This window comes from Oryctolagus cuniculus, chromosome X, assembly GCF_051225735.1.
Source record: "Oryctolagus cuniculus isolate XC-2025 breed Fujian yellow rabbit chromosome X, ASM5122573v1, whole genome shotgun sequence".
In the NCBI taxonomy this organism is placed as follows: domain Eukaryota; kingdom Metazoa; phylum Chordata; class Mammalia; order Lagomorpha; family Leporidae; genus Oryctolagus; species Oryctolagus cuniculus.
Window position 1 is genome coordinate 76,924,308 of NC_142888.1, and position 26,289 is coordinate 76,950,596.

At 51.9% G+C, this 26,289-nt stretch overlaps 1 protein-coding gene across 4 annotated transcripts in view; it reads left to right on the forward strand.

Annotated features, from left to right (window-relative positions):
- LOC149119678 (uncharacterized) overlaps nt 1-26,289 on the forward strand; it is a 119,999-nt gene that overhangs the window by 46,591 nt on the left and 47,119 nt on the right. For all 4 annotated transcript variants that reach the window (XM_089324034.1, XM_089324036.1, XM_089324037.1 and 1 more), the window contains exon 4: nt 11,860-11,960. In XM_089324034.1, the coding sequence (XP_089180160.1) occupies nt 11,860-11,960 (101 nt within the window). The remainder of the gene's footprint in view (nt 1-11,859; nt 11,961-26,289) is intronic.

The window sequence follows — 26,289 nt, forward strand, 5'->3', positions numbered from 1 at the left end:
GAGCTTCCTCTGGGTCTCCCTCGTGGGTGTAGGGGCCCAAGGACTTGGGCTATCCTCTCCTGCTTTCCCAGGCCACAGCAGAGAGCTGGATTGGAAGCGGAGCAGCTGGGTCTCAAACTGGCACCCACATGGGATGCCAGCGCTTCCAGCCAGGGCATTAACCCGCTGCACCACAGGGGCGGCCCTGAGGCTTTCAATCTGCACATCCTCACCGCACTAGTTATTTTCCATTTTATGTATGCATGTATGTATGTATGTATTCGATGAGTTATTTATTCAAACACTGGCTTATTTATTTGAAAGGCAGAGTGACACACACACTCACACACACACACATAAGGAGAGAGAGTTTCTCTCTACTGATTCACTTCCCAAATGGCCAGAACAGCCGAGGCCAGGGGCCTGAACCTCCATCCAGGTCACCCATGTCGGTGACACAGATGGAAGTGCAAGTTCGTTGGCAGGAAGCTGGAGCAGCTGGGACTAACACCAGCACTGGGGAATGGGATGCTGGGGGCCCAAGTGGTGGCTTAACCAGCTGTGCCACAATGTCTGTCCTTGCATTTTGTGTTTATTCTGGCCATCCTAGTAACTGCGACCTGGAATTCCTGGTGATTTTGATCTGCACCTGCCTACACAACTAATGATACTGCGCATCCTGTCTCATGCTCATTTGTCATTTGCAGCCTGAGAGCCCCTCACCTGTGAATCTGGTGCCCCTCAGGTTCACACTGGCAAAGCCATTTAGCCTCTGTGGACCTGGGTTTTTGGCCACAGTGAGTATTTATTGAGTCTGTGTCTGTCCAGGGAGCAGGGACAGAAAACAGGCTTTGAGTAGGTTCCCTGTGAGGCGAATGGCCATTACCCCTAAAGTGAAAGCATAGAACAAGGAACCCAGACAGCCAGCTGAGATTCATAGCTCAGGGCTGTGTCTTCTGATCCCAGCTGGGAAGGCGCTGGCTGCTCTGTTCCCTTTGCACTGGGGCCAGGTGGGGAAGCTGTGGCAGAGCATGAACTCCTCCCTCCCACCAAATGAAGGCAGCTGGGACTCGGACGCTGTCCTGGGCAGCCCTGAAGTGCAATAGGGCAGCTGCCTGAGCATGAGAAAGCTCCGCAGGAGCCCATTTAGTCTGCTCCACGTGCCTTGGGAATTCCACCCTCCTCTGGTCAAACAACCAGGGACAGGTGGAAAGAAAGGGCTGTGAGTTGGGGACCAGCAGGTGATCCTGGGGGGGGGGGGGCTGAGATTGTGAAGCTAGCTGGGGGTGGGGTGGATACAGGGCATTCTAGGAGTTGGGGGAGGGGACAGGGCATGCTGGGGAGTTGGGGGAGGGGCAGGGCATTCTGGGGAGTTGGGGGAGGGGGCAGTGCATTCTGGGGAGTTGGGGCAGGGGGCAGGGCATTCTGAGTTGGTAGCAGTGAGTGGCCAGTTGGCCTGTCCTGGGCTTGAGGCAGACACTGAGGGGTGTCCTTGATGAGGGGTTACACCACTGAGGGCCCTGGGCAGGGGTGGCTTCAGCTATTGCTGAAACACTCGTGTATTTGTGGTTTCTTAAACAGGACAGCCTTGTCAATGGAGAGAAGCAGGGTCCACAGGGACACCCTCACAGTGCATTGTTCAGCAAGCCGGCAGCCTGCAGCTCTCCCATGGGCCTAGGCGCCTACAGAGATTCCGTGAAAGGCTCTGGATTTGCAGCTCTCCCCGCCCCCACAGTCCTTAGGGAACAGGGGCTGGGCGGCTGCACCTCCGCCGAATCCTCCCGAGTGGCGTCATCACAGATGATCCGGCTTTACTGTATACCCCACAGGTGTCTCCACGCGGGGACCGACATCTTGCTAGAGGAGCGAGTTCCTTTCCTCATAAGGAAGGAGGGTAGCGCGGAGGGCAGCAGTCCGGCGGGCAGCCCTCCGAGTGGCTGGCTCTGTGGCGCTGGCCGGACTTGCAGCAGCCCCTGGACGGCCGCGGGAGAGGCGCTTCCCTGGAGTTCTTGGGTCAGAGGCGGGAGCTTGCGGGACTGCCTCTCCCCAGCGGAAGGAGCAAGGAAGACTCTGATACTCCCAGGCACGCAGCCCCGTTCCAAACTGCGCGTATTCCAGTTGTTACCCCTCAAGGCTTTGGCAAGTGCTGACCGGTCTGTTTTCCACGTTATTTTCCGTTCCCGTCACCGTTTGCGCCAAAGCAACTGGGGCCCGACTCGCACGGAAACCAGTAGGTTCCCACCCGCCGTTCCCAAGTCCCCCTCTCCCTGCCCCTTCAAGCCTTTGCCAAGGTCTTGAGTGTCCCACTCCTCCCCTGGGCGGAGCCGACGGCTCAGAACCCGGATTCTCTGCCCCGCCCCTCCCCCAAGATTTAGCCCCCACCCCCTCAGGGGAGCGGTGTAGAGCAAGTGTGGGGGAGGAGCAAGCGAGCGTCCTTTGCAGCAGGGGCGCTGTGGGGTGAATGGGGCCGCCGTGGACAGATGGCGGTGCGTCGTGCCTTTCTTTCTGGCGAGCGGCCTCAGCCAGGTGAGTCTACCGGCCTTGACTTTCCTATCCTTTCTTCTCCCGGGTGAGGGAGGACGCCGACCCAGACTTGGGCGTGGGACAAACGGTGCTAGATGGGCGACCCAGCGCGGTGGTGGCTGCTGCTTTGCCGGCCTTGGTGTCCGGCGCGCATTGGCGGACTTGGCCTGGGATGGGGTGGGGGGACTGAAATTTTCCCGCCGCGGCGAACTCGCGCTCTGACCGGCAAGTGCAGGGAGCGCCCTGCCCAGATAAAGCCCTGAGGCCTTCCGCGTCCGTGGCCACAGGGCGAGAGGGGGCCCCAGCGGATCCTTGGCCCCACTCGGCTTCTCCCATTACGTGGCTGCAGAGGGTTTGTGGCTCGGCGGATTTGGATTGAATCATGCCACCCTTCCCACAGGAGCTGGGCCCTCCTGAATTTAGCCTCAGCCACGGAACATTTCCTTTAATGAAGGTTTGACCTCCAAGCAATACAGCTGCTTTTCCACCCGTGCATTTACGGTTTCGAAATGCAGGACCCAAAATTTTCAGGGGGCTCTTAGTTCTCGTTTTTAAAAATTATTGAGTAAGGCCGGCGCCGCGGCTCACTAGGCTAATCCTCCGCCTGCAGCGCTGGTACACGGGGTTCTAGTCCCGGTCGGGGCGCCGGATTCTGTCCTGGTCGCCCCTCTTCCTGTCCAGCTCTCTGCTGTGGCCCGGGAGTGCAGTGGAGGATGGCCCAAGTGCTTGGGCCCTGCACCCGCGTGGGAGACCAGGAGAAGCACCTGGCTCCTGGCTTTGGATCAGCGCGGTGCGCCAGCCGCAGCGGCCATTGAAGGGTGAACCAACGGAAAAGGAAGACCTTTCTCTCTCTCTCTCTCTCTCTCACTCTCACTGTCCACTCTGCCTGTCAAAAAATAAAAAATATTGAGGAGACTGGGGTCTTGTATTGTGAGGCACTAGCACCCCCTTCCCCCCAAGCCCTGTGCTTTTGCAAAGGTAGGGAGAGCCTACAGGGCTTCCCCATTGATGGGCCTGGAAGCACTTCCTGTTGGCCAGAGGAAGAGCCTGGGCTGCGGAAGAGGCTGCTCCTCTGATTTCTTCCCCCCACTCGGGTTCGCCCACCCATATGGCCACAAACAAATTCTGAGACTATGTATAGTACAAACATTGGTCCTACTGAAGAGAAATTCACTCAGCTCATGGAGTAGTAAAAGGAGGTCCTTCTGGCGCCGGCTTCATTTCAAATGTCCTGGGGACACGATGTGTGCGTTCCTCATCCTAAAACGTGGATGACGTTGATTGTCTTGAGCAGAATATGCTACACTTTGTGTATACTCAGTTTGGCAAGTGTCTTTAGTTGCTGGGACTTTAAGAATGTTTCTTAAGCACAGAAATAGTGCTTAAGCCTGCAGTGAGTCTTTGTTAATGAAAAGAAAGAATATCATTGACTATCTTATGACTAAATAGGAAATCAATTTTTGTCATATTGCTTTGTACTTGGGGAGGTGTCAATCTGGTTTTTCTATGAAAGTGAAAAGCTAACTTTTAATGGATATCAACTTTTGATACTAGGGAGGTTTTGTGGTATTAAAAATTAGAGAAAAGTACAACAAATTTAACTTAAATGGAATTTAAGGAAGAAATGTGGAACTAGCAATGTGGAATAATTGTTGGGCTGCTTTGGCTAGCTCACTAAAAATAACCAATTAAACATTTTCAGTGAAATTTTACTTAAATAGAGGTAGCAGGTCAATGTTACAATGGGACAAGGAAGCACAACTGAGTATGCAATGAAAATAATATACTTGATTTCATGGTGAAAACCTTATCTCCAAATATAGAAATAATCACTTCTGCGGGCCTTTTGTTAAGTGAAATTGTGAATAACTGAAGATATGTTGCTGTGAAAACAAATTGTAGTACCATAGTATGAATCCTGGATATTAAGTATGATTTGTTGAATTAAGTTATAAAGTTGAACGTGGGATAAGAAGTCGTGTGTTTGGGAGGGAGAAAATATGAATGTAAGGCAGTTGACCCTGGAGCAGCTGAGATCTCTAACTGGTACAGTTGAGGTCCCGGGTTATGTGCAGTTTCTATTTTTAGAAGGTAACTAAGAAATAAAATGCTGTGGCTTGCATTTAGCCTAGTGATTAAGACACCTGCAGGAAATACCTGAGTTCAGTATGGGGCTCAACCTCTGATTCCAGCTTCCTGCTTAAGGAGGCCCTGGGAGGAGGAATGATGGCTCAAGTAATCGGGTTCCTGCCCCCCACCAGGAGGCCTGGGCTGACTTTCTGGCTCTTGGCTGACCTCCCAATGCCTCATTGTAGTTGTTTTAGGAATTTAGGGAGCGTAGCGGAGGTCGGGGGTGTTTGCTCTGTCTTCCTGTTTCTCTGCTTCTTAAATAAATGAAAGTTATTTTTTTTTAATTACAATGCCAAGAGCCTACAAGGCATACAAAGCAGATTTTAAAATACAGTAGAAAGAAATGAAAACCATGTTCTAAGAGCTTTTTTAAACTCAGTGTCCACACCCAAAAGAAAATAAAAGCACCCATAACCATGTGGACTAACAAAAAAATAAATGTCATTGGAATCGGCTCTTCTCCCCACTGAGGTATAAAATCTGTATAGCAATTTGAACATGTACTATTTATAAGAAACTGTGCTTCTCATAGTTGTGTTTTCTTTTAAACTGTGTTTAATATGGTTTTTATTGTAAAAATCACACAATTTTTAGTTTGGTTCCGGTTCTTTCATACCAGTATTTAAGTTACTGGCTACCAGTACTGATCAGGAAAAAATGTTTATCTTAATTATACCGCAATCAAAAGAAATTACTGATACATGAGCAAAACATAAAAATTAGTGATTCTTTGATTAAAAACATCAGTGTGCTCAGTCTCTTTATTATGCAATTTCACACCTTGGACCGGAAAGCTGGTTCACAATGGGTGAAAGGAACCTTAAGTTTAAGTGCATCCCATATGGAAATGCCCAGTTTGAGTCCCAGGTCCTCAGTTTCTAATCCAGCTTCCTGCTATCGTACCCCCTGGGAGGCAGCAGCTGATGGCTCAAGTGCTTCAGCCAGGCTTGGCATTTGGAGAGTGAACCAGCAGATAAGAGATCTTCCCCTGTCAGGTGCTCTGTTTCTGCCTTTCAAATAAATGGGAAACGTGGGAGTATTCGCCGTGGCAATTAAAATGCTGCTTGGATGCCCATATCTCCTATCAGAAAGCTTGGGTTCCAGTGCCAGCCTCTCTGCTGATTCCAGCTTCCTGCTAAGGCGCACTCTGGCAGGTAGCAGATAATGGATCGAGTGATTGAATTCCTGCCACCCACGGAAGACCTGCATTGTACTCCAGTTTCCAGTTTCAGCCTGGCGCTGTCTTGGCTGTTAAGGGCATTTGAGGGCAGTGAAAACAAAAGATCCTGGCATCATCTATCAGAGCAGTTTTTTTCTACCAGGTTTCTCCATGAGCAATTAATGATGCTATGGGCAGTTCACGGCACAGTGCCCGGAGACTTGCTCTGGCGAAAAGTCACCACACATTGGAGGAAGATTATCTAGATACACTTTTGTTTTACACCCTTCTGGCATCTGGTAAAGACCTGTGGAGTGTAATGGTGTCACTCTGTTAAATTGAACTGATCGATTTTACTTTGTTTTGGCTCTGTGATCTCTGTCATCTTTCCTTGATCTCTTTGGGAAGGAGGACTGGTTTCGCTGTTTCTCTGGGACCATCCTGAGCCTTGTGTACTGGCTCTAGGACATCCTCAGCAGGAATCGCTCAGCCTTTTGTTTTTGTGCACTAAAGTGAGACAGCATATCCAGGATGTGTCTATGACTACGTTCAAATATGCCAAATGTATTTTGATGCAAGATTTTAAAATATATACACATGTATATATGGCACAAATATAAAAGGCCATGAGAAATACTCTGTTCTGGCCAGTTGTGGTGCAGGCTGCTGTGTGACCACTAAGTGTTAAACAGGCCACAGTCCCCACACCCCCTCCTAAGCCAATGTTAGCATCTCCCTGCTGCCCCACAGGCCGCTAGGGTGGGATTGGCCTGTGCTCAACAGTCACATAGTTATTTTCTGTATCTGTGATGCAGAAACATCTGAGGTCCGAAATGGCCATGATTAACGAAAGAAACCCTTTTTCACTTGAAAGACCAAGCAGAGGGACCCAGCCAAAGATTTTCCATTTACTGGTTTATTCCCCAAATGCAAACAACAGCCAGGACTGGGTCAGGTTGAAGCCAGGAGCCTGGAACTCAATCTGAGTCTCTGACATGCATGGCAGGGACCCAAGTACTAGAGCTCCCAGGGTCTCCATTATCAGGAAGCTGAAATTAAAAGTGCAGCTGGGACACTAACATAGGTACTCCCAAGCAGTGTCCTAACTGCTGTACCAAATATCCACTGCAATAGTGCAGCTTTCCAAAGAGAATTTCAGATATCAGATTGTATATGTGAGGATAATAATACAAAATATATTTCATTAGAACAAATTATATGTAGACATAGTACAGCCACAATGTGAAACAGGAGCTCCCCCAGAAAGCTAAAAATCTGTCTGCCTTGTGACCCAGCTGTTCCACTTCTGGGACTATATCTAAGGAAAATCAGCATATCAAAGAGATAATACTTGCATCCCGGATAGCCAAGGTATCTTATCTTTGGACTTATCTTTGCTAAGCATCCTTGGATGGATGAATGGATAAAGAAAATTGTAGGGCTGGCACTGTGTCACAAAGGGTTAAGCTGCCACCTCTGTCTACAGTGCCAGCATCCAATATGGGTGCTGGTTTGAGACCCAGCTGCTTCATAAAATGTATATGTATTTCATATTAACCAAACATTTTTAAAAATTACAAATTATCTCAGTAATTTTATATGGATTACATGTTGAAATACTTTGGATATTGGGTTAAATCAAGTATTAATATAAAAAATCTAGCAACATTATATATAGACAAATATTCAAAAGAAATGCAGTTATGCTATTTATTTCTAGGTGACTGTGTTAAGAGTGTGTGCTTGTGTTTGTGTTCCTGTGTGTGCTTGTATACTAGATTCTGTGGATTTGATGGTAGAAGAGGGCGATCATGATGGACTAGTCAGGGAATTTCATACAGGAAAGTGTGCTGTGTTCACTTTAGGATTATAATTATTTTAAAGGTAGAAGGGACAATGTTGTCTGGCACTAGACCCCTATGATCTCATATGACCTGTGAGATGGTATTTGGTGCTCTGCATGTGTAGGAAAAATTCTAGAAAGAAAATAACTGTTCTGACTTGGGACCACTTGAAAGGATCCAGACCCATGATATCATGAAATGGCAGGTAATATGAGTGTCTTGGATGGGCAGGTCATGGTTGGAAACTCATGGTAGGTGAGACATTATAGTGCGTTAATTCACGTTTTGAGTTCTCTGCTTGGGCAGCTAGCCGAGCCAGGTGGGCCTGTTGGTTACCATGACATCAGTTGCCATAGAGGCATATGGCTGAGGAGCAAAGGCATAAAGGCGTGGAAATTTGATAAATTTCACTTCTCAGTCTCATCTTCCTATCACCCATGCAAGAGCCAGAGTGGCCAGCTTATGGTTGGCAGCCCACAGTAGACACCAGGTAGTCTGGTGGCACCCGGGAGGCTCGTATCTCCCCTTGTCCAGGCTCAAGGGCAACATAGGACTTGTGCTTCAGCTGCATAGTACTGTGGCATCTGGAAAACCTCATACAAGCCATCTTTGGTGTTGGCTAAGTCATGATGTGCCCATCTTCTGTGTGCGTAGGTTCCTGCTCTGTGCAGGCTGCCTCTGTGTGGACATGCGAAGGTGTTTCTTCTTGGCCCCTAGGTTCATGAGAACATTGGAGCAGAACTCCTTTGCTCAGGATAGTTGTTCAGCAAGTACAGAGTGTCCATGAGAGAGCACATAAGGAAGATGGCATAGTGTGAGTAGGCGAGGAGCCACAGGTGTTCTCATCTCCTGATCTGGGGTTGACAGCACCATGTCCCCCTCCTGATCATTGACCGCAGTGTCAGACACCTCATTCTCAAACCTGGTGCGCATGTCCTCCTCATTATTAAACATGAGTTGCTGGTCTGCTGGCATGTGTTGCTGCACACGTGGTTGCTCGTAGTGCCAGCTGCTTGAGGACAGTCACTGTGGGGTTGCTGGGCCAACCCCACAGGAGTGGCCTGTCTGCCATTTTTCTAGTCACTCTCTTCTCTGGGAGGCAGAGGTCACTAGAATGTAAGAGGCAGAGAAGGAGCACAAGGAAGTGGTGAGTATAACTGTCTGCTAACTAGTCACTTACCTAAATCAGGATTCCGTGCTTCCCACGCAGCCTGGAGCATAGAGGACTTTTTTTTTCCTTCACCTTTCAAAGGAAAAGCTCTCAGACCCTAGAGAGAGAGGGGCTCTTCTGAGTTATAAGATATACTTATTTACAGTTCTTTGCCTGCTGAGAAAAGAGGGTTAGGGGTCTATCATCAAGGACGTGTTGGCTGCAAAATCAGACTTTGTTCTCAGCTGTGAGCATCTTCTGGTAGGCACTATGTATATGTGTAGGGGAGTGGGTGGGGAGAGGGGACTGGGTCATCCTAGAGACCGAGCCTTAAGCTGCCAAAAGCTATGCTAGAGTTTGGAAAGTTTCTTACTGTGTAAGTTTGAACTGGGTTTTCTGTCTTTCTGTTTTGTCTTTCTTTCCTTCCTTTTGATTGATTTATTTGAAAGGCAAAGTTAGGGAGACATAGAACTTCCATCTACTGGTTCACTCCCCATATGGCTGCAACAGCTGGGGCTGGACCAGGTTGAAGCCAGGAGCTTCTTCCATGTCTTCCACATGGGTGCAGGGGCCCAAGCACTTGGTCCATCCTCCGCTGGTTTCCCAGGCACATTGGCCGGGAGCTGGATTGGAATTGGAGCAGTCAGAACATGAATCAATGCCTATATGGGATATTGGTGTGGTAGATGGTGGCTTAACCCACTATGTCACAACACCAGCCTCTAGGTTTTCTTTTATAAAATGTATTTGCAAGTAGTAGAGACACAGAAAGAGAGAAACACACATGTAAAAAGAGACCTCAGGGCTGGCACTGTGATATAGTAGGTTAAACCTCTGCCTATGGCACTGGCATCCCATATGGGTGCCAGATCGAGTTTTGGCTGTTCCACTTGTGATCCAACTCTCTGCTAATAGCTTGGGAAAGCAATGGAAGATGGCCCAAGTGCTTGGCCTTTTGCACCCACATGTTAGACCGAAAGAAGTTCCTGGCTTTTGGCTTCGGATCAGCTCAGTTCTAGCTGTTGTGGCCATTTGGAGAGTGAACTAGTGGATGGAAGATCTCTCTCCTTTTCTCTGTAACTCTGCCTCTCAAATTAATTAATTAATTAAAAAAGACCTTCCGTCTGTTAGATCCTCTCCAAATACTTGCAATACACTGGGCTAGGCAAGGCTGAAGCTGGGAGCCAGAAACTCAATCCAGGTTTCCCACATAGGAGGATTGAATTAACAAACTAGAGCCATCACTCCTGCATCCAAGGGTTTGTGTTAGTAGGAAGCTAGTTTGTAGAAGGAGCTGGTTATTGAACCCACATAGTCTGATATAAGATGTGGGAGTTGTAAACACCATTGTAACATATGGGCAAAAAACCCACCCCTGGGATGAGAGTTTATATACCAAAAGTTCTGAAGTCTTGGGGTGGGCATTAGACATAATGGTTAAGCCAATTGGAAAACCTGCATCTGCTATTGTGGCAGTTTTGGTTTAAGTACCACCTCTACTCCCAATGCCAGATTCCTGGTAATACAGAAACTCCCTGGCAACATTAAAAAGACATGAGAGAAGCCAGGAGAAAACCACTATAGGTATGGAATCCCAAATACAGGCCGTGGGGACTGGGCCCGGGGCAGGACAGGGAGTCAAGGGGCCCTGTGGTTTCCAGTGAGATGGTCCCCCTGGGGTGTGTGGCACATGCCCTTGTGGACAGTTCTGTTGGGAATGCATTAGTTTGTTGTATGGCCTCAGCAGAGGCAGTCGACTGGTGTGCAAAGGGCTCTTGCCATCCGGAGGACCTGTCCAGAGAAGAGCAGTCTAAGGTGAGAGGTAAGGCACAAGGAGCACAGGGCCGGCTGGTTGGCTGACATTGGCAGAGGAGTGTCCACATGCGCTCTGGGACACACGAGGCTTCACCAGCAGGTGGCGCACGGGTGTTCGTGCAGGCTTGAGCCAAGAGTCCTTGAGAGTGGGGCTGTGCCGGGGACCAGGGCTGTGTGTGTGTGTGTGTGTGTGTGTGTGTGTGTAAGAGAGAGACAGAAGGGACTACACTCCCGTGGGAGGTCTGCAAAGGGCCCTCTCTGCAGGGGAGTGTCTGTTTCCTGCCCACTGCCCTGCCTGCCTGCTCCCCATGTGCCAGGGTGCAATGGGCCACCCTGGAACTCCTGGGCAAGCTGGCATCACAGGGCTTGGTGACAACATCCAAGTGCAACTGTTGTGGTGTGGGCTTGGTTCTGAGCCCATGGGGCCCTTGCCTGGATCCCCGAGGGCTGAAGCCCAGTGTGGTGCCATGGTGCAACCCAGCTAGGTGCAGGTGCCCTCCCCCTGCTGGGGGTGCCTCAGGAGTGTCCATTGTATGCTGGTCCTGAGGCAGCCCAGGATCAGTGTGCTGAGGCTAGGCTGCATGGGCACGGGGATGGGGCTGCATCCAGGGCTGTGCAGTAGCTCCTCCTACCCCGCTCAGAGCCAGGCAGAGCCGCCCTGCTGGGTAGTGGCCATGCTGGGCACCCACTGGACAGCGCCGGGCATTTTTTGCTGTGCAAAGGGCTGAGGGAGAACTTGCAGGGGACCAGAGCAGGTGGCATTTATGGTGCAATACTGCCATCAAAAGGAAGCAGGTTGTGAATCCCGCCAACCATTCTGGCTGTGCGCCTGCTCAGGGCTGGCTTGGCAGGGAAGTGAGAGTGCAAGTGGGTCCTGGAGTTGGACTCTGGCAGGGCTCAGAGCCCTTGAGGCCAAGTGGAAGGTTGGTCTACATGCTATAGGTGCTGTGGAGGCCCTGGACACAGGCAGGCATAGGGCTGAGCTCCGGGGTATCTGGTGGCCTGGCCCAGCAAATCAAGGGCTAGATATCTTGGTGGTGGCCATGTCTAGCCAGCCTAGTGCAAACCTCAGTCCTGAAGCCCTGAGAAGGAGCTGTGGGTATTTTGTTCCCCTGTCTTAGGAGTAAAGTGAGGAGCCACCCTGTCTAGACTGAGTTCCGTGGAAGGCTGTCCAGATCCAAGGGGGCTTGCAGAGGGACAGTGGGCTGCGTGAGCACTAATGGGGACTGGGGTATTTTCCTTCTTCCTTCTACTTTCAGGGGTGATCGGTTCAGCTGCCTACCGCATCCCATGAGGACCCCCGTCCCTGCAGGAACACCTACACTGTGCAGAGGGGAAAGGCCCGCAGCAGCGCTAACAGGTAAACCAGCACCTGCTAAACTGAAAGTGATCCATTTTCTGTGCTGAAGAAGCCATGAAAGGCCATTCCCAGGATTTGCATTTACTCTTGAGACCCAGAATTTCATGAAGGGAAGGGAGAGTAAAGCACACAAACTAGTAAATGATAGTCAGGAACTTCTCCATCCACTTAAGTCAAGAGACCCAGTGTCCCAAAGAAACTTCAGTTCCAGGTTGCAAAACATGGCAGTCACTAAGGACAGGCCTCAGGTGCTTCTGCAACCTGAGAGGCCCTGCCACTCAGCATTCATTGTTGTAGGAGCCCAGCTCTCTGATTCTCAAAATAATTGTGGTTGTGCCTGCTGCCAGCCCTGAACTCAAGTTTCCTAATTTCAGAAACCTTCCACATGCGTTGTATGTATGGACTGGGGCTATTCTGAAACAGCTTCCGCTGGATGGCGCTGTTGCTCCAGAAACGTAATCATCCTGTCTTCCCCATCTCTCCCTCCACCTTTTTGTGGTTAAAAAAAATCATGCGATGCTGCAAATACAGAAACCTAAGAATTAATATTTCCTGTGTTCAGGTGCCTAGGCCAGTGCTGCCTAGGCTTTCTCTCTGGCAATGTCAGCGGGATGACAAGAAACAGAATTATATGTATCTGTGGATGCATCATCACCTTATGGGTTGTTGGTGAGAATATCCTCTTAACCAATCCTCACTTCCTAGGCACACTTGTGGAGTTTATACTCGCCTCCCTGGGTCCTATTCTCTTCACCAGGATCCTGCTGGTAGGAGCAGATAAGTCAGAGCTTCACAGGAATGAGCCGGAATTTCCCTTCTTGTTCTTGGCTCATTTCCTCTCCTCACTCTTTTTGACCCCAACCCAGAGAGCGCCCAGAGGCAAGTACTCTAGCCAGAACTTTCATGCTCTTAAGGTCCCTAGTGGGAGTGGGCATTGTGGGGGCATCAGGAGTTGACAGTGAGAGTAGTGCCCTGGCTCACCTCCAGGTATCTGTGTGTGGTAGGTACTGGATACCGAGTTTCCCAGGTTCCCACCCATGGCCCAGGTGGATGAGCCATGCTCCAGCAGGCGTCTGACCTTTGTTGGGTCCTGTGGCTTTCCAGCTGTTTCCCTAAGCTCTTTGTGAAAGTAAGGGTGTTTCTCCCCTTACCCCCCAATGCCCTGTTCTTCATTATTTCAAACATGCACACATACCTACTTTCTTCCATACTTATTCTCTCTTGCACCAGTGTGTATGCTTTGCCCTCTTTTTTTTTTTCCCCTTATCCACATTGAGGTAGCAAATGTTGATGTAGATTACTGCCAGTTACCAGGATATCCTAACTATATATTTGCTGCATATCCTGTGTTGGGAATTGTGCAGTGATTGACCCTGTTTCAGGTTCTGGAAGGGCAGGTGGATGTCTGTGCCACAGCACCCCCCCTCCCCTCCTGACAGGCCCACGTGTGGGACCCTTGTCATCTGAAGCCCAGGGCCTGTCGTGATAGAGGAACCAGGTGCTCAGACTTGTCTTTGGGCTTTCATCCTCTTTCCCCATGTCTGTCCTTATGCATCTGCAACCTCCCTCTTTGTGTCTGTCTGTTCTGGACATGTTGGTCCTGCTGGCCTTCCGATCTTTTTTTTTTTTTTTTAAGATTTATTTATTTGAAAGTCAGAGTTACACAGAGAGAGGAGAGGCAGAGAGAGAGAGAGAGAGAGAGAGAGAGAGAGAGTCTTCCATCCAATGGTTCACTTTGCAACTGGCCGCAAGGGCTGGAGCTGTACTAATCCAAAGCCAGGAGCCAGGAGCTTCTTCCGAGTCTCCCACGCAGGTGCAGGGGCCTAATTACTTGAGCCATCTCCTACTGCTTTCCCAGGCCATAGCAGAGAGCTGGATCGGAAGCGGAGCAGCCTGGTCTTGAACTGGCGCCCATTAGGGATGCTGGCACTTCAGGTTGGGGCGTTAACTCATTGCGCCACGGCGCCGGCCTCCGGCATTCCGATCTTGAGAATGCCTAAGTTAGAGTGTTCCCAAATTGGAGGTAGGTGGTTTGAACCCTGGATCAGGAGGTAGGTAGATGGATTGCTGTGGCTTTTGTGGCCCCTCCTGAGTCAGGGGGAAATCCCAGGTTATGCATCCATGGTCAGGAGGAGGGCAGAGTGGTTCTACACGTGGAGGTGACCTTGTCTAGGACCAGGAGGTTTGCGTTACCTTGCTGAGCTCCTAATGCCATTGTGGCTGTGCCCTCCATTCACTGCTCCCCCTGGCTCATCATTCCACCTGCACGTGCACCAACTTGCTCACCTCCCAACTTACTGAGCCGTGTGTGCATGCAGCTACTGGTCCCCTGCCTTTTAGCTTCCCCCACATCTGCCTGAGATCCACTGTGGATAAAGATACCTCCTAGTCCATGTACTAGTGCCAGTGTGTGTTTCCCTCTGCCACCATCTGGGAGTTCACAGGCAATGACCCTGGGTCAAGTGCAAGGACAGGGGGTGTCTGGCGTGGCACCTGGCTCCTGTCCTGACTGGCCATCTGAAGGCCAGGGAGAGCCCTGGGAGTGGAGCAGGCACTGTGGTTTGTGGCCTGGGTGGCAGTGAGGCCTCCGTTTGTGTTCCTGGACAGCAGCGCTGAGTCCCTCAGCTTCCAAGCTGGCTGCCCAAGACTGTCACAGTGGCCTGTCAATGACTCAGAGCATCTGCCTCCCTGGCACCTGTTGGACAAGCCGGCAGTGTGGACCCAGTGACTAGGTCCCATGCAGACTGATGCTGAGTGAGCTGCAATCCTGGCCTTTGATCCCCTTGAAGGAATGTCCAGTGGAAGGAAGCAGCATGGTAGGCACACATGTGCTCCACAGATGGCGTGCTGGAAGGGCAGCACCTACTGCTGGTCCCTAGGGCAGCCCAGGAGCCCCTGCTGAGGCCAGGCTGCACAGGCCTGGGGAAGGGGCTGCCCCCAGGGCTCTGCACTAGCTGTTCCTGCTCCTTTCAGAGGGAGGTGGAGCAGCCATGCTGGGCATTTTTTTCCTGCACAAGGGGTGGAGGGAGGACTCCAGAGGGGCAGGGAAGGGGCATTTGCAGTACAATACTGCCATCAAGAGGAAGTCGTTTGCAGATCTCACATGCCCTCAGACTTGGCGCCTGCGCAGGACTGGCTTGACAGGGAAGTGAAGGGGCAGTTGGGTCTTGGGCCGCGCACTGAGAGGGCTCAGATCCCTTGGAGGCCCAGGCCAGGTTGTCCTCCCCAGGTCGTGGGGGCTGTGGAGGCCTGAGACAGGGGCAGGGCCAGCGAGACAGGGGCAGGGCCAGTGCGCTGAGCTCCAAGTGAGCATGGCGCTTGTGGCCCAGCCCTGGTGGCGGCCATGTCTGGGCGGGGCTAGAGGAAGTCTGCTCAGCTAAGACCCTGGTGGGTCCAGGGCAGCACCATTTGCCTCCTGCTCCAACCCCTAGGAGCCGCGGAGCAGTTGTGTTAGGTGAGCTCAGACCCGGAAAGGATTCCTTCAGCCTTGAAACTATATCCTAAAACACCACGAACTTGTCTGGTTTCAAAATTGCTTGTAGCAGAGAAGGAAGTTCGTTTTCATTCCTCTGTTCTTGGGTCACAGAAGTGACACTCAGCCTTGCTGTGAACTCCCATGAGGTCCCCAGTTGCAGCAGCAGTGTAGAACTCCTGATGTCAATGGTCCTTAGGAGGTGCAGCTGGGATTAAGGGGGGGGGGCCCTTGGGAGGGGATCTGATGCATTAAAATGTGGGAGGAGCCTGCAGAGACAGTGACCAGGGATGGATCTCACCTCTGAGTACCTGCATTTCTTTGAGGGGAGTGGGCTGAAAATACACAGGAACTCAGCAGAAATGGGCTGAGATGCTTCCTGATTCTCAAAAAATCACAAGTTCTCTATCTGCTACATCCAGAGGCCACATGCCCAGAGGAAGCCTTAGTGTAGAATAAGTTGGTCACTTGGTATTGCCCTCCTCTACCTCCACACCCTGGCTGTCCTCGATACCCAGGTTCTATGAATGTGACACTCTGCTGCCATCCATATGATACCCGCTGAGGAGCGGTAGACCAGATCACTTAGAGGACCCGCTGAGTGCCTCCAACCCACCCTTGGAAAACAAACCACCCTGTACAAATCATGATTGCCTGATTAATGTGTTACTTTGGACATGCCACCTGCCCCGTCCCTCCCCACCTCTGCCTCCACCTTTTGTGCATGAAAGTACAAGTGTAAGGCCCTAAATCCCTTAGGCCTTAAAAGCAGTGTTTGCTGTATTGGGGTCCTAAGGGAACTAACTCATTTCCACACTTTGCTTTCCTTGCGATGTTTATGTGTACAAAACAACAAGATATGTCTGCACTTCATATGTCAGCTTTCATGTGTGTTTTAGGCTCTGTAATCGGGTCATCCGTTTGCTGGGTTTGTGGGCCCACTGGGGAAGTTTATAAAGACCTGGGAAGGTCTGCTCTTCTGAGGCAGAGTTGAGCTTTCCTGGGGATCCTGGATCCTAACTTCATGTAGTGTGAGTTCCAGGATTTCCTCTCTTATTTCCTCAATTCCTCTCTCTTATGCCTTTGCAGCTCATCCTGGAGAGAGGACAATTTGACTTTCCGAGCCAACATCTCTTCTAGGTAAGAGTACCTAGGAGCAGGCCTGGGTAAGAAGCAAGGCATTGTGGGGGCAGCACGAAGTGACAGGGCCGACCTCAGATGGGAAGACAGGGAGAACGATGCCCTGGCTCACCTCCCTGGGTCCAAGGTCATCACTCCCTAAGGAGGGTCCAGGTTGTGGCTCCATGGAGTGGAGGAGGCCAGAGTGGATGCACACATGGAAGTGATCTTGTCCAGGGACAGAGGGTTTGCATGGCCTTCCAGGTGTCTCCAAATGGAAGAATGGGTGTGTGCTCCATTCGGCCCCACCCCTGCTCTGACTGAGTCTCACCTGCCTGTGCAGATACCTTCTCACCTTCCATCTTTCCCAACCTTGTGTGCCTACGTGTACTATTCCTTTCTTTTACGTCCCCACATCTGCCTGAGAGACCCACTGTGGATACAGATTCCTCATATAAAGGAGCTACCCCCTGTATGTGTTTGCCTACATTGGGGAGTTCTCTGTTGACCCTGGGTCAGGTAAAGCAGAATCAATGTCTTGGGTGTGGCCCCTGGCTCCTCTCCTGATTGGCAGTGTGGACCCTCAGTGTCTACAGTATAGGATAGAGCCTTGTGAGTGTAGACAGACACTGAGTCCTGTGGTCCTGGAATGCCTATTACTGCTCACTCTCTGCTCCTTCCCCGAACCTCTGGGTCCATACTGTTTAAGTCTCCCTGAGGCATCATGTCAAAATGACTTGTCAGTGAGTGAGCCAGACTCTTTGGCTACCCTGGACCTGCTGGGCAAGCTGTTGCAGGGCTCAGTGACAATGTGTGAGTCCAAATGTTGCAGGGTGGGATTGGGTTGGCGCCTGTGGGGCCCTTGCCTGGATCCCGGAGGGCTGAAACCAGTTGTGGGACAGAAGGTGAGACCCGGCTAGGCATAGGTACCTGTCCCTGCTGGGGTGCCCTTAGGAGGGTCTCTTGCCTGCTGGTCTTGAGAGTAGCCTGCTTAGGCCAGGCTGCACGGGCATGAGAAGGTGCAGCATCCGGGGCTGTGTGGTAGCTCCTCCTGCTCCCCTCAGAATCCTGCAGTGTGACTATGCTGGGTACTCAGACCGTCCTGGGAGTTTTTTGCTTTGTGAAGGGCGGGGTGAAGATGTGAGGTGGTAGGGCAGATGGCATTCGTGGTGCAACACTGCCATCAAGAGGAAGTGGTTTGTGGATTCCGCCCGCCCTGGTGGCTATGCGCCTGCGCAGGCGGGTCCCAGGACCTGACTAGAGAGGACTGAAGCCCTTGGAGGCCCGAGCCAGCTCAGCCCCCCGCATCTTGTGGGCTGTGGAGGCCCCGGACACAGGCAGGGCCGAGGGCTGAGCTCCAGGGTGCGTGGTGGCTGCGGTCCAGTTGGGCAGAGCCCGGGAGTCTGGTGGCGGCCATGTCTGGGCGGGGCTAGCGGACATGGGCTCAGCCCAGCCCGCCCCATGTCCAGGGCAGCAACCTGGCTGCATGGGATTAGGCAGCTTGCACCACAAAAGGACTCCTTAAGCCTTGACTCTGCACCCTAAAGGCAGCACTCAGCCAAGAGTGGAGTGGGTCTCTAGCAATGCCCAAGACGCCATTTTCCTCCTGCCCCATCCCTTCGGAACCCCAAGGCCATTGTGTTAGATGAGCTTGAACACTGAAAGCATTGCTTCAGTCTTGAATCTGCATCCAGAAAGACCAAGGAGGTCCTCCAGTTTCAAAATCTGTTATGGAAGAGAAGGAAGCTAATCTGTTTCTTTGTTCTGTTCCTGCATCACAAAAGTTACACTGGGCCCAGCTGTGACCTCCTATGAAGTCCTCAGTCCCAACAGTAGCATAGAATGAGGAGTCCTTACACCAGTGGTCTTTAGCAGAAGCAGCCAGGTATTCAGGGCCCTGCTAGGGGAATGGGATCCCTGCAGCGTGGGAGGAGCCTGCAGAGGCAGTGGGCAGGGAGGGATCTCACCCCTGAGTATCTAGACTTTCTTTGAGCAGAGTGGGCATGAAGTACACAGAAACCAAACGGAAATGGACCTGTAACTCTTACTGTTTGTGGTCTGTTCCCTAAAGTCAGTTCTCCACCTGTGGTATCAGGAGGCCACAATCCAGCAGAAGCCTTGGTTCTCAATTGCAGATTGAGGTGGCCACTGGGGACTGCCCTGCCTCCCCACCCTGGCTGTGCTGGATGCGCAGGTCCAATGGCTGTGTGACTCTGCTGCCATCCATGTGCTACCCACTGAGGAGGCCCCTGCTGGGGTAGACCAGGCCACTTAGAGGACCCTCTGAGGGCCTCCAGCCCACCCTTGCAAAACAAACCTCCTACTAGGAATGTACAAAGAAGGGCTAGATGCCATGCTCAAATCGTGATTGCCTGATAACAGTGTTGCTCCAGAAATGCTCCCTGCCCTGCCCCTCCCACCTCTGCTTCCACGTTTTGTGCATGAAAGTACAAAATCATGGCCCCAAGTACTCTAAGCCTTAGAATCAATGTTAGGTGAATTCAGATACTGAGGGAAGTGGTTTCCCCATTTCTTTGCTCTCCTTGCAATGTTTATGTGTATGGAACAACAGAAGACCAATATATGGGTGGCGCCGTGGCTCACTAGGCTAATCCTCCGCCTGCGGCGCCGGCACTCCGGGTTCTAGTCCCGGTTGGGGTGCCGGATTCTGTCCCGGTTGCCCCTCTTCCAGTCCAGCTCTCTGCTGTGGCCTGGGAGTGCAGTGGAGGATGGCCCAAGTCCTTGGGCCCTGTACCCGCATGGGAGACCAGGAGAAGCTCCTGGCTTCGGATCAGCGCGGTGTGCCGGCCATAGCACGCTGCCTGCGGCGGCCATTGGAGGGTGAACCAACGGCAAAAGGAAGACCTTTCTCTCTCTGTCTCTCACTGTCCACTCTGCCTGTTAAAAAAAAAAAAAGACCAGTATATATATCTGTATTTCCCTTCATATGTCAGCTTGCATGTGCATTTTAGGCTCTAAAATCCTGTCAACACACCACCCTGTTTCTGGGCACACTGGGGGAATTTATAAAGCCCTTGTAAGGTCTGGTTTTCTGAGGCAGAGTTGTGCTTTCCTGGGGATCTTCGGTCCTAACTTCTTGAAGGATGAGATCCAGGATTTCCTCTCATCTTTTCCTCAGAGCCAGGTGGTATGAGGATGCTGGCTACCCACTGGTCCAGGCTACACGTATTTTGCTGAGCAAAAGGTGGAGGGAAGACAGGATGTGGCAAGGCATGTGGCATTTGCAGTGCAACACTGCCATCAAGAGGAAGTGGTTTGCAAATCCTTTCAGCTCTGGCTCTGTGTACCTGCATGGCACTGGCTTGGTAGAGAAATGAAGGTGCAACAGGGTCCTGGGTCTGTGCCCTGGGAGGTCTCAGAGCCCTTGGAGGCCCTATGTGGGCTGCTGAGGCTCTGGAAACAGGCAGGGCCAGGGGGATGAGCTCCAGGGTGCCCCGCAGCTGTGGCCCAGCCTAGCAGAGCTTGGGAGCCTGGTGGCGGCCATGTCTGGGGGCGGGGCTATGGAACTCTGCTCAGCCAAGACCAGAGTGGATCTCTGGCAGTGGCCAGGATGCATTTTTCCTTGTGCCCCGTCCCTTAGGAGGCCAGGGCCATTGTGTTAGGTGAGCTCCCACCCTGAAAGATTGCTCCACTCTTGAATCTGTATCCTTAAAGACCACGGAACTCTGGCCGTTTCAAAATGTACTTATGGAAGAGAAGGAGGCTCATGTGCTTTTTTCTGTGTTCCTGCATCATAGAAGTTATACTGAGCTTCCCTGTGAACTCCCACAAGGTTTCCAGTCCCAGCAGGAGCACGGAACCGTGGTCCTGCTGCCATGTTTCCTTAGGAGAAGCAGAGGAGTTCACAGGGGCCCTGCTGGGGGAATGGGATCCCTGCAGCGTGGGAGGAGCCTGCAGAGGCAGTAGGCAGGGAGGGATCTCACCCCTGAGTATCTAGACTTTCTTTGAGCAGAGTGGGCATGAAGTACACAGAAACCAAACGGAAATGGACCTGTAACTCTTACTGTTTGTGGTCTGTTCCCTAAAATCAGGAGTTTTCCACCTGTAGTATCAGGAGGCCACATGCTCAGTGGAAGACTTAGTTCTCAATTGCAGAGTGAGGTGGCCCCTGGGGACTGCCTTTCCCTGCCTCCCCACCCGGGCTGTGCTGGATACCCAGGTCCTGTGGATGTGTGACTGCTCCCATCTGTGTGATACCCACCTAGGAGGCCCCTGCTGGGTAGACCAGGTCACTTAGAGGACCCGCTGAGGGCCTCCAGCCCACCCTTGCAAAACAAACCTCCTACTAGGGATGTACAAAAAAGGACCAGATGCCGTACTCAAATCGTGATTGCCTGATAACAGTGTTGCTCCAGAAATGCTGCCTGCCCTGTCCCTCCCATTTCTGCCTCTAAGGTGTTTTTGTTTGTTTGTTTGTTTTGGGACATGTGGAGTTAGACAGTGAGAGAGAGAGAGAAAGGTGTTCCTTCCATTGGTTCACTCCCCAAATGGCTGCTATGGCCGCACTGCGCCGATCCGAAGCCAGGAGCTAGGTACTTCTTCTGGTCTCCCATGTGGGTGCAGGGGCACCACAGGCGGAGGATTAGCCTATTGAGCTGTGGCGCCGGCCCCGCCTCTATGTTTTTTAATGAAAGTACAAAAGAATGCTACTAAATCCCCTAGGCCTTAGAATCAGTATTTGGTGAATTTGGATACTGAGGGAAATGGTTTCCCCTTTACTTTGCCCTTCTTGCAACATATATGTGTACGATACAACAGAAGACCAGGATATGTCTGTACTTCCTTTTATAGGTCGGCTTTCATATGTATTTTAGGCCTTAACATCAGGTCATGCACTCACCAGTCTCTGGGCATGGTGGGGGAATTTACAGACCTGATAAGGTGTGGTCTTCGGAGGCAGAGTTGTGCTTTCCTCCGAATCCTGGGTCCTAACCTCATGAAGGATGAGTTCCAAGATTTCCATGTTTCCTCTTCTCATTTCCTCATTCCCTGTCCAGGGATAGCCCTCCCTATGATGTATCCCTGGTTGTGTCTCCATGGTGTGGAGGAGGCCAGAGTGGCTGTATACATGGAGGTTGACCTTGTCCAGGACCAGTGGTTTGCTTTCCCTTCCAGGTAGCTAGTTCCACATGCAAATATGGCTGTGCTCCCTTTGGCCCCACCCGTTCACAGATTGATTCTCACCTGTGGCTATTGGATACTTTCTCACCTCCCAGCTTAGTCATGTGTGCATATGTGTACTATTCCCCTTGCCGAGATGCCTCCTAAATTACAAGTTAGCAGTAGTGTGTTTGTCCCCCAGCCTGCATGTGGGAGTTCTCAAGCCATTGACCCTTAGTCTGGTGCAAGGAGAGGCGGTGTCTTTGGTGTGGCACTGCCTGCTGTATTGAGTGGCAGTGAGTGTGGGATGCTCATTGTCTGCAGCCCAGGGGTGAGACATGTGAGCGCAGCCCTTGGATGGGTGTAACTCCAAACTCTCCCCTCCTTCCCACTGTTCTGGGTCTGTAGCCATTAAGTCTGGCTCTCTAATTTTTAGGGCAATCTAACTTATTGAATTGGTCAAAATATTTGGTGGCTCAGAACCTCCTGGGCAAGCTGTCATCGCAAGGCCCAGTGACAGGTCCTAGTCTGTTGCAGGGTGGCCTTGGGTCCTGCCTGGGGGTCTTTGCCTGGATCCATGAGGACTGAAGTCAAGTGCCAGGCAAAGCAGGGTGATTGGCTGAGCTAGATGCAGGTGCCCTACCCCTGCTATGGGTACCCTGAGGAGCTTCCATTGTGTGCTAATCATGAAGTCAGCCCAGGATCAGTGTGCTGAGGCCAGGCTTCGTGGGCACGGGAAGGTGCTGCATCCAGGGCTGTGCAGTAGCTTCTCCTGTTCCCCTCAGAGCCAGGGGGCAATGCCCTGCTCTTTAGTGGCCATGCTGGAAACTCCCTGGACAGCTCTGGGCGTTTTTTCTTACGTGAAGGGTGGAGGGAGGAATCACCATAAAAGTGCAGGTAGCATTTGTGGTGCAACACTGCCATCAAGAGGAAGTCATTCACAGATCCTGCCAGCGCTGGCGGCTGTGCGCCAGGGTGGGACTATCATGGCAAGGGAGTGAGGGCCATGGGAGGGCTCAAGAGTTCTTGGAGGCCCAGTGGAAGGTTGGCCAAAATGCCATAGGTGCTGTGAAGGGCCCAGATTCAGGCAGGGACAGGGGGCCGACCTCCAAGGTTCCTGTCAGCTACAGACCAGCAAACCAGAGCCCAGTATTCCGGTGGCGGCCATGTCTGGGCGGAGCTAAGGGGTGCCTCAGCGCTGGAGCCCTGAATAGCGCCTGTGGGCAATTTCCTCATCCTCTTAGGAGTAAAGTAGGGAAGCCTCCCCCTCTATCCTGAAACTTGTGAAATCTTTGCTGTTTTAATAGTTCCCTGGAGGAAGATGTACAGGGAGGCTTGCAGACGGAAATTGGTTTGCATGTGCACACATAGGAACTGTCACATTTTCTTTTTTTCTTTTTTTGCATTTTCCGTTTTTTTTGTCTCCTCCAAGGTCACTGAGTCAGGTCTACTTGCCTCCCAGATCCTGTTTGCTAAAAAGCTTGGCCCCTGTTAGCATTGCCAGTTAAAGTAGTGAATCAGACTGTTGGAGGATGTGCTTGGGTTCGAACCTGTGGAGACCTGTCCTGGATCCCTGAGGGCTGAAGCCAAATGCTGTGCGGCTAGGTGCAGGTGTCCTGCTGGGGGTGCGCTAGGGAGCTTCCATTGTGCCCTGGTCCTGGGGGCAGTCCAAGAGCAGTGAGCTGAGGCTAGGTTGTGCAGCACCCAGTCCCGTGTGGTGGCTGTGCTTGCTCCCTTCTGACCCAGGGGGAGCCGCCCTGCTGGGTATTGGCCATGCTGGGCACCCTCTGGACAGCTTTGAGCGTTTTTTGGTTCGAGAAGGGCGGAGGGAGGACCCTTGGGCGCAGAGCAAGTGGCATTTGCGGTGCAATACTGCCATCAAGAGGAAGTTTGGGGTTCCTGCCGGACTGGCTTAGCAAGGAAGTGAAGGTACATGTGGTTTCTGGGGCCATGTCTGGGAGAGCGCTCAGAGCCCTTGGAGGCCCCGGGCCAGCTCGGCCCTCCCGCGTCTTGTGGGCTGTGGGCTGTGGGCTGTGGAGGCCCAGGACACAGGCAGGGCAAGGGGAGAGCTCCAGGGTGAGTGGTGGCTGCGGCCCAGCCGTGTAGAGCTCAGGTTTATGGTGGCAGCCATGTCTGGGCGGGGCTAGTGGAAATCTCCTCAGCCAAGCCTTGAGTGGGGCAAGGATAGAGATCTGGCCATCATTTCCCTCCCTCACCATCCCCTAGGCTCCGTGGCGCCATTGTGTTAGGTCAGCTCTGAACCGGAAAGGATTTCTTCAACCTTGAAACTGTCCTAAAAGACCACGGACCTTAGTTTAAGAATCTACTTGTCGCAGAGAATGGAGTTGGTACGTTTTTGTGCCAGACCTCTGTTCCAGGCCTCCCTGTGAACTCCTGTGAGGTCCTCAGTCCCAGCAGGAGCACAGAACCTGGGCCCCGACTCCATGTTTCCTTAGGAGAAGCAGAGGAGTTCACAGGGGCCCTGCTGGGGGAATGGGATCCCTGCAGTGTGGGAGAAGCCTGCAGAGGCAGTGAGCAGGGAGGGATCTCACCTCTGAGTACTCGAATCATTTTAGGGGAGTGAGCATGAAGTACACAGAAACTGAACAGAAATGGACCTGTAACTTTTGCTGATATGGTCTGTTCCCCAAAATCGGGAGTTCTTCACCTGCAGTATCAGGAGGCCACAATCCAGCAGAAGACTTAGTTGTCACTTGTAGAATGAGGCGGCCCCTGGGGACTGCCTTTCCCTGCTTCCCCACCCTGGCTGTGCTGGATACCCACGTCCAATGGGTATGGGACTCTGCCACCATCTGTTTCCTACTCACCAAAGAGGCCCCTGCTGGGGTAGACCGGGCTGCTTACAGCCTCCTATTCACCCTCGCAAAACAAACCTACCAGGATGTACAGAGAAGGACAAAACACCTGTGCACATCCTGATTGCCTGGTCACCGTGTTACTCCTGAAATGCCTCCTGCTCCATCCCTGCCACCTCTGCCTCTACCTTTTGTGTGTGAAAGTACAAAAGCATGGCCCTGAATCCCCTAGGCCTTACAGTCAGTGTTTGCTGTATCAGGGTCCTGAGGGAACTGATTTCTCCCCTTGCAGTGTTTCCATGTACAAAACAATATATCTCTGTACTTGGCTTCATAGGTTGTCATTTTGTACATTTTAGGCCCTAACATCAGGTATTGTACTCGTTAGAGTTCTGGGCACATTGGGGGAATTTATACAGACCTCGGAAGGTGTGGTCTTCTTAGGCAGAGTTGTGCTTTCCTGGGGATACTGGGTCCTAACTTTATAGAGAATGAGTTCTAGGGTTTTCTCTCTTCTTATTTCCTCAGTTGCTCTCTTTTGTCCCTTTGCAGTGCATCCCAGCGAGAGGTCTGGGTGACTTCCCAAGTCACCATCTCATCCAGCTCCAGGACACAGGAACCAGCTCGGGTAGGAAGCAGGGCATTGTGGGGGCAGCAAGAGGTTACAGGACCCTAATCAAATTGGGGAATGATACCCTAGCTCACTTCCTTGAGTCCAAGGTCGTTAATCCCTTTGGAGTGTCCCAGATTGTGTCTGCATGGTCTGGAGGCGTCCAGATTGGCTGCACACATGAAAGCGACCTTGTCCAGGAACCTTGGATTTGCTTTACCTTCCAAGTAGCTCAAAATGCAAATACAGCTATGCTCGCCATTCAGCCCTACCCATTCACCCATTCACCAATTCACACATTCATTCTCTTCTCCTTAGTCACATGTGCATATGTGTACCATTCCCCTTGCTGAGATTCCTCCTAAATAACAAGCTAGCAGTCATGTGTGTGTCCCTCAGCGAGCGTGTGGGAGTTCTCAAGCCCTTGACCCTTAGTCTGGTGCAAGGAGTGGCGTTGTCTCTAGTGTGGCACTGCCTGCTCTCTTGAGTGGCATTAGTGTGGGCGCTGATTGTCAGCAGACCAGGGGTGAGACCTGTGAGTGCAGACAGGTACTGAGGCCTGTGGTACAGGGATGGCTGTAGCTTCAAAGTTTCCTGTCCTTCCCTTTGCCTCAGGGTTCCGGTCCTTTATGTCTGGCTGCCTGTGACTTCCTGGCAACCTGTCTTGTAATTCACTCAGTCCAAATATCTGCCAGGCCTGGACCACTTGGGCAAGCTGGCTTCACAAGGCTCAGTGACAGCTGGCCTGCTGGCTGAACTTCCTTGTCATCCCAGGTCATGTCTGTCTGTGGTGTGTTCCTTATTCCTGCCTGGCCCGAGTGTGGGACCCTCGTTATCTGCAGACCTTGGGAGAATGCTGTGTGAGGAGGCAGGTCCTGAGGCCTGTGGTCCTGGGATGGCTGTGACTCCTCACTCCCTGTTCCTTCCCAGTCCCTCGGGGTTCCTGAGACATCATGTTAAAGTGGCCTGCAGTGACTCAGAATGTCTAACTGTCCTGCACCTCCTGAGCAAGCTGACCATGCAGAACCCGGTGAAAAGTCCCAGTGAGAGTAATGTTGAATCAGTGGGGTTTTGAGCCTGTGAGGCTCTGGGTTGGATTATGGAAGAATGCAAGGCATTCCAGTTCTAAGAGGTGGCTCCTGTAGGCAGGGCATCCTCCACAGCAGGGGGTGGGTTCCTTAATGACTAGGT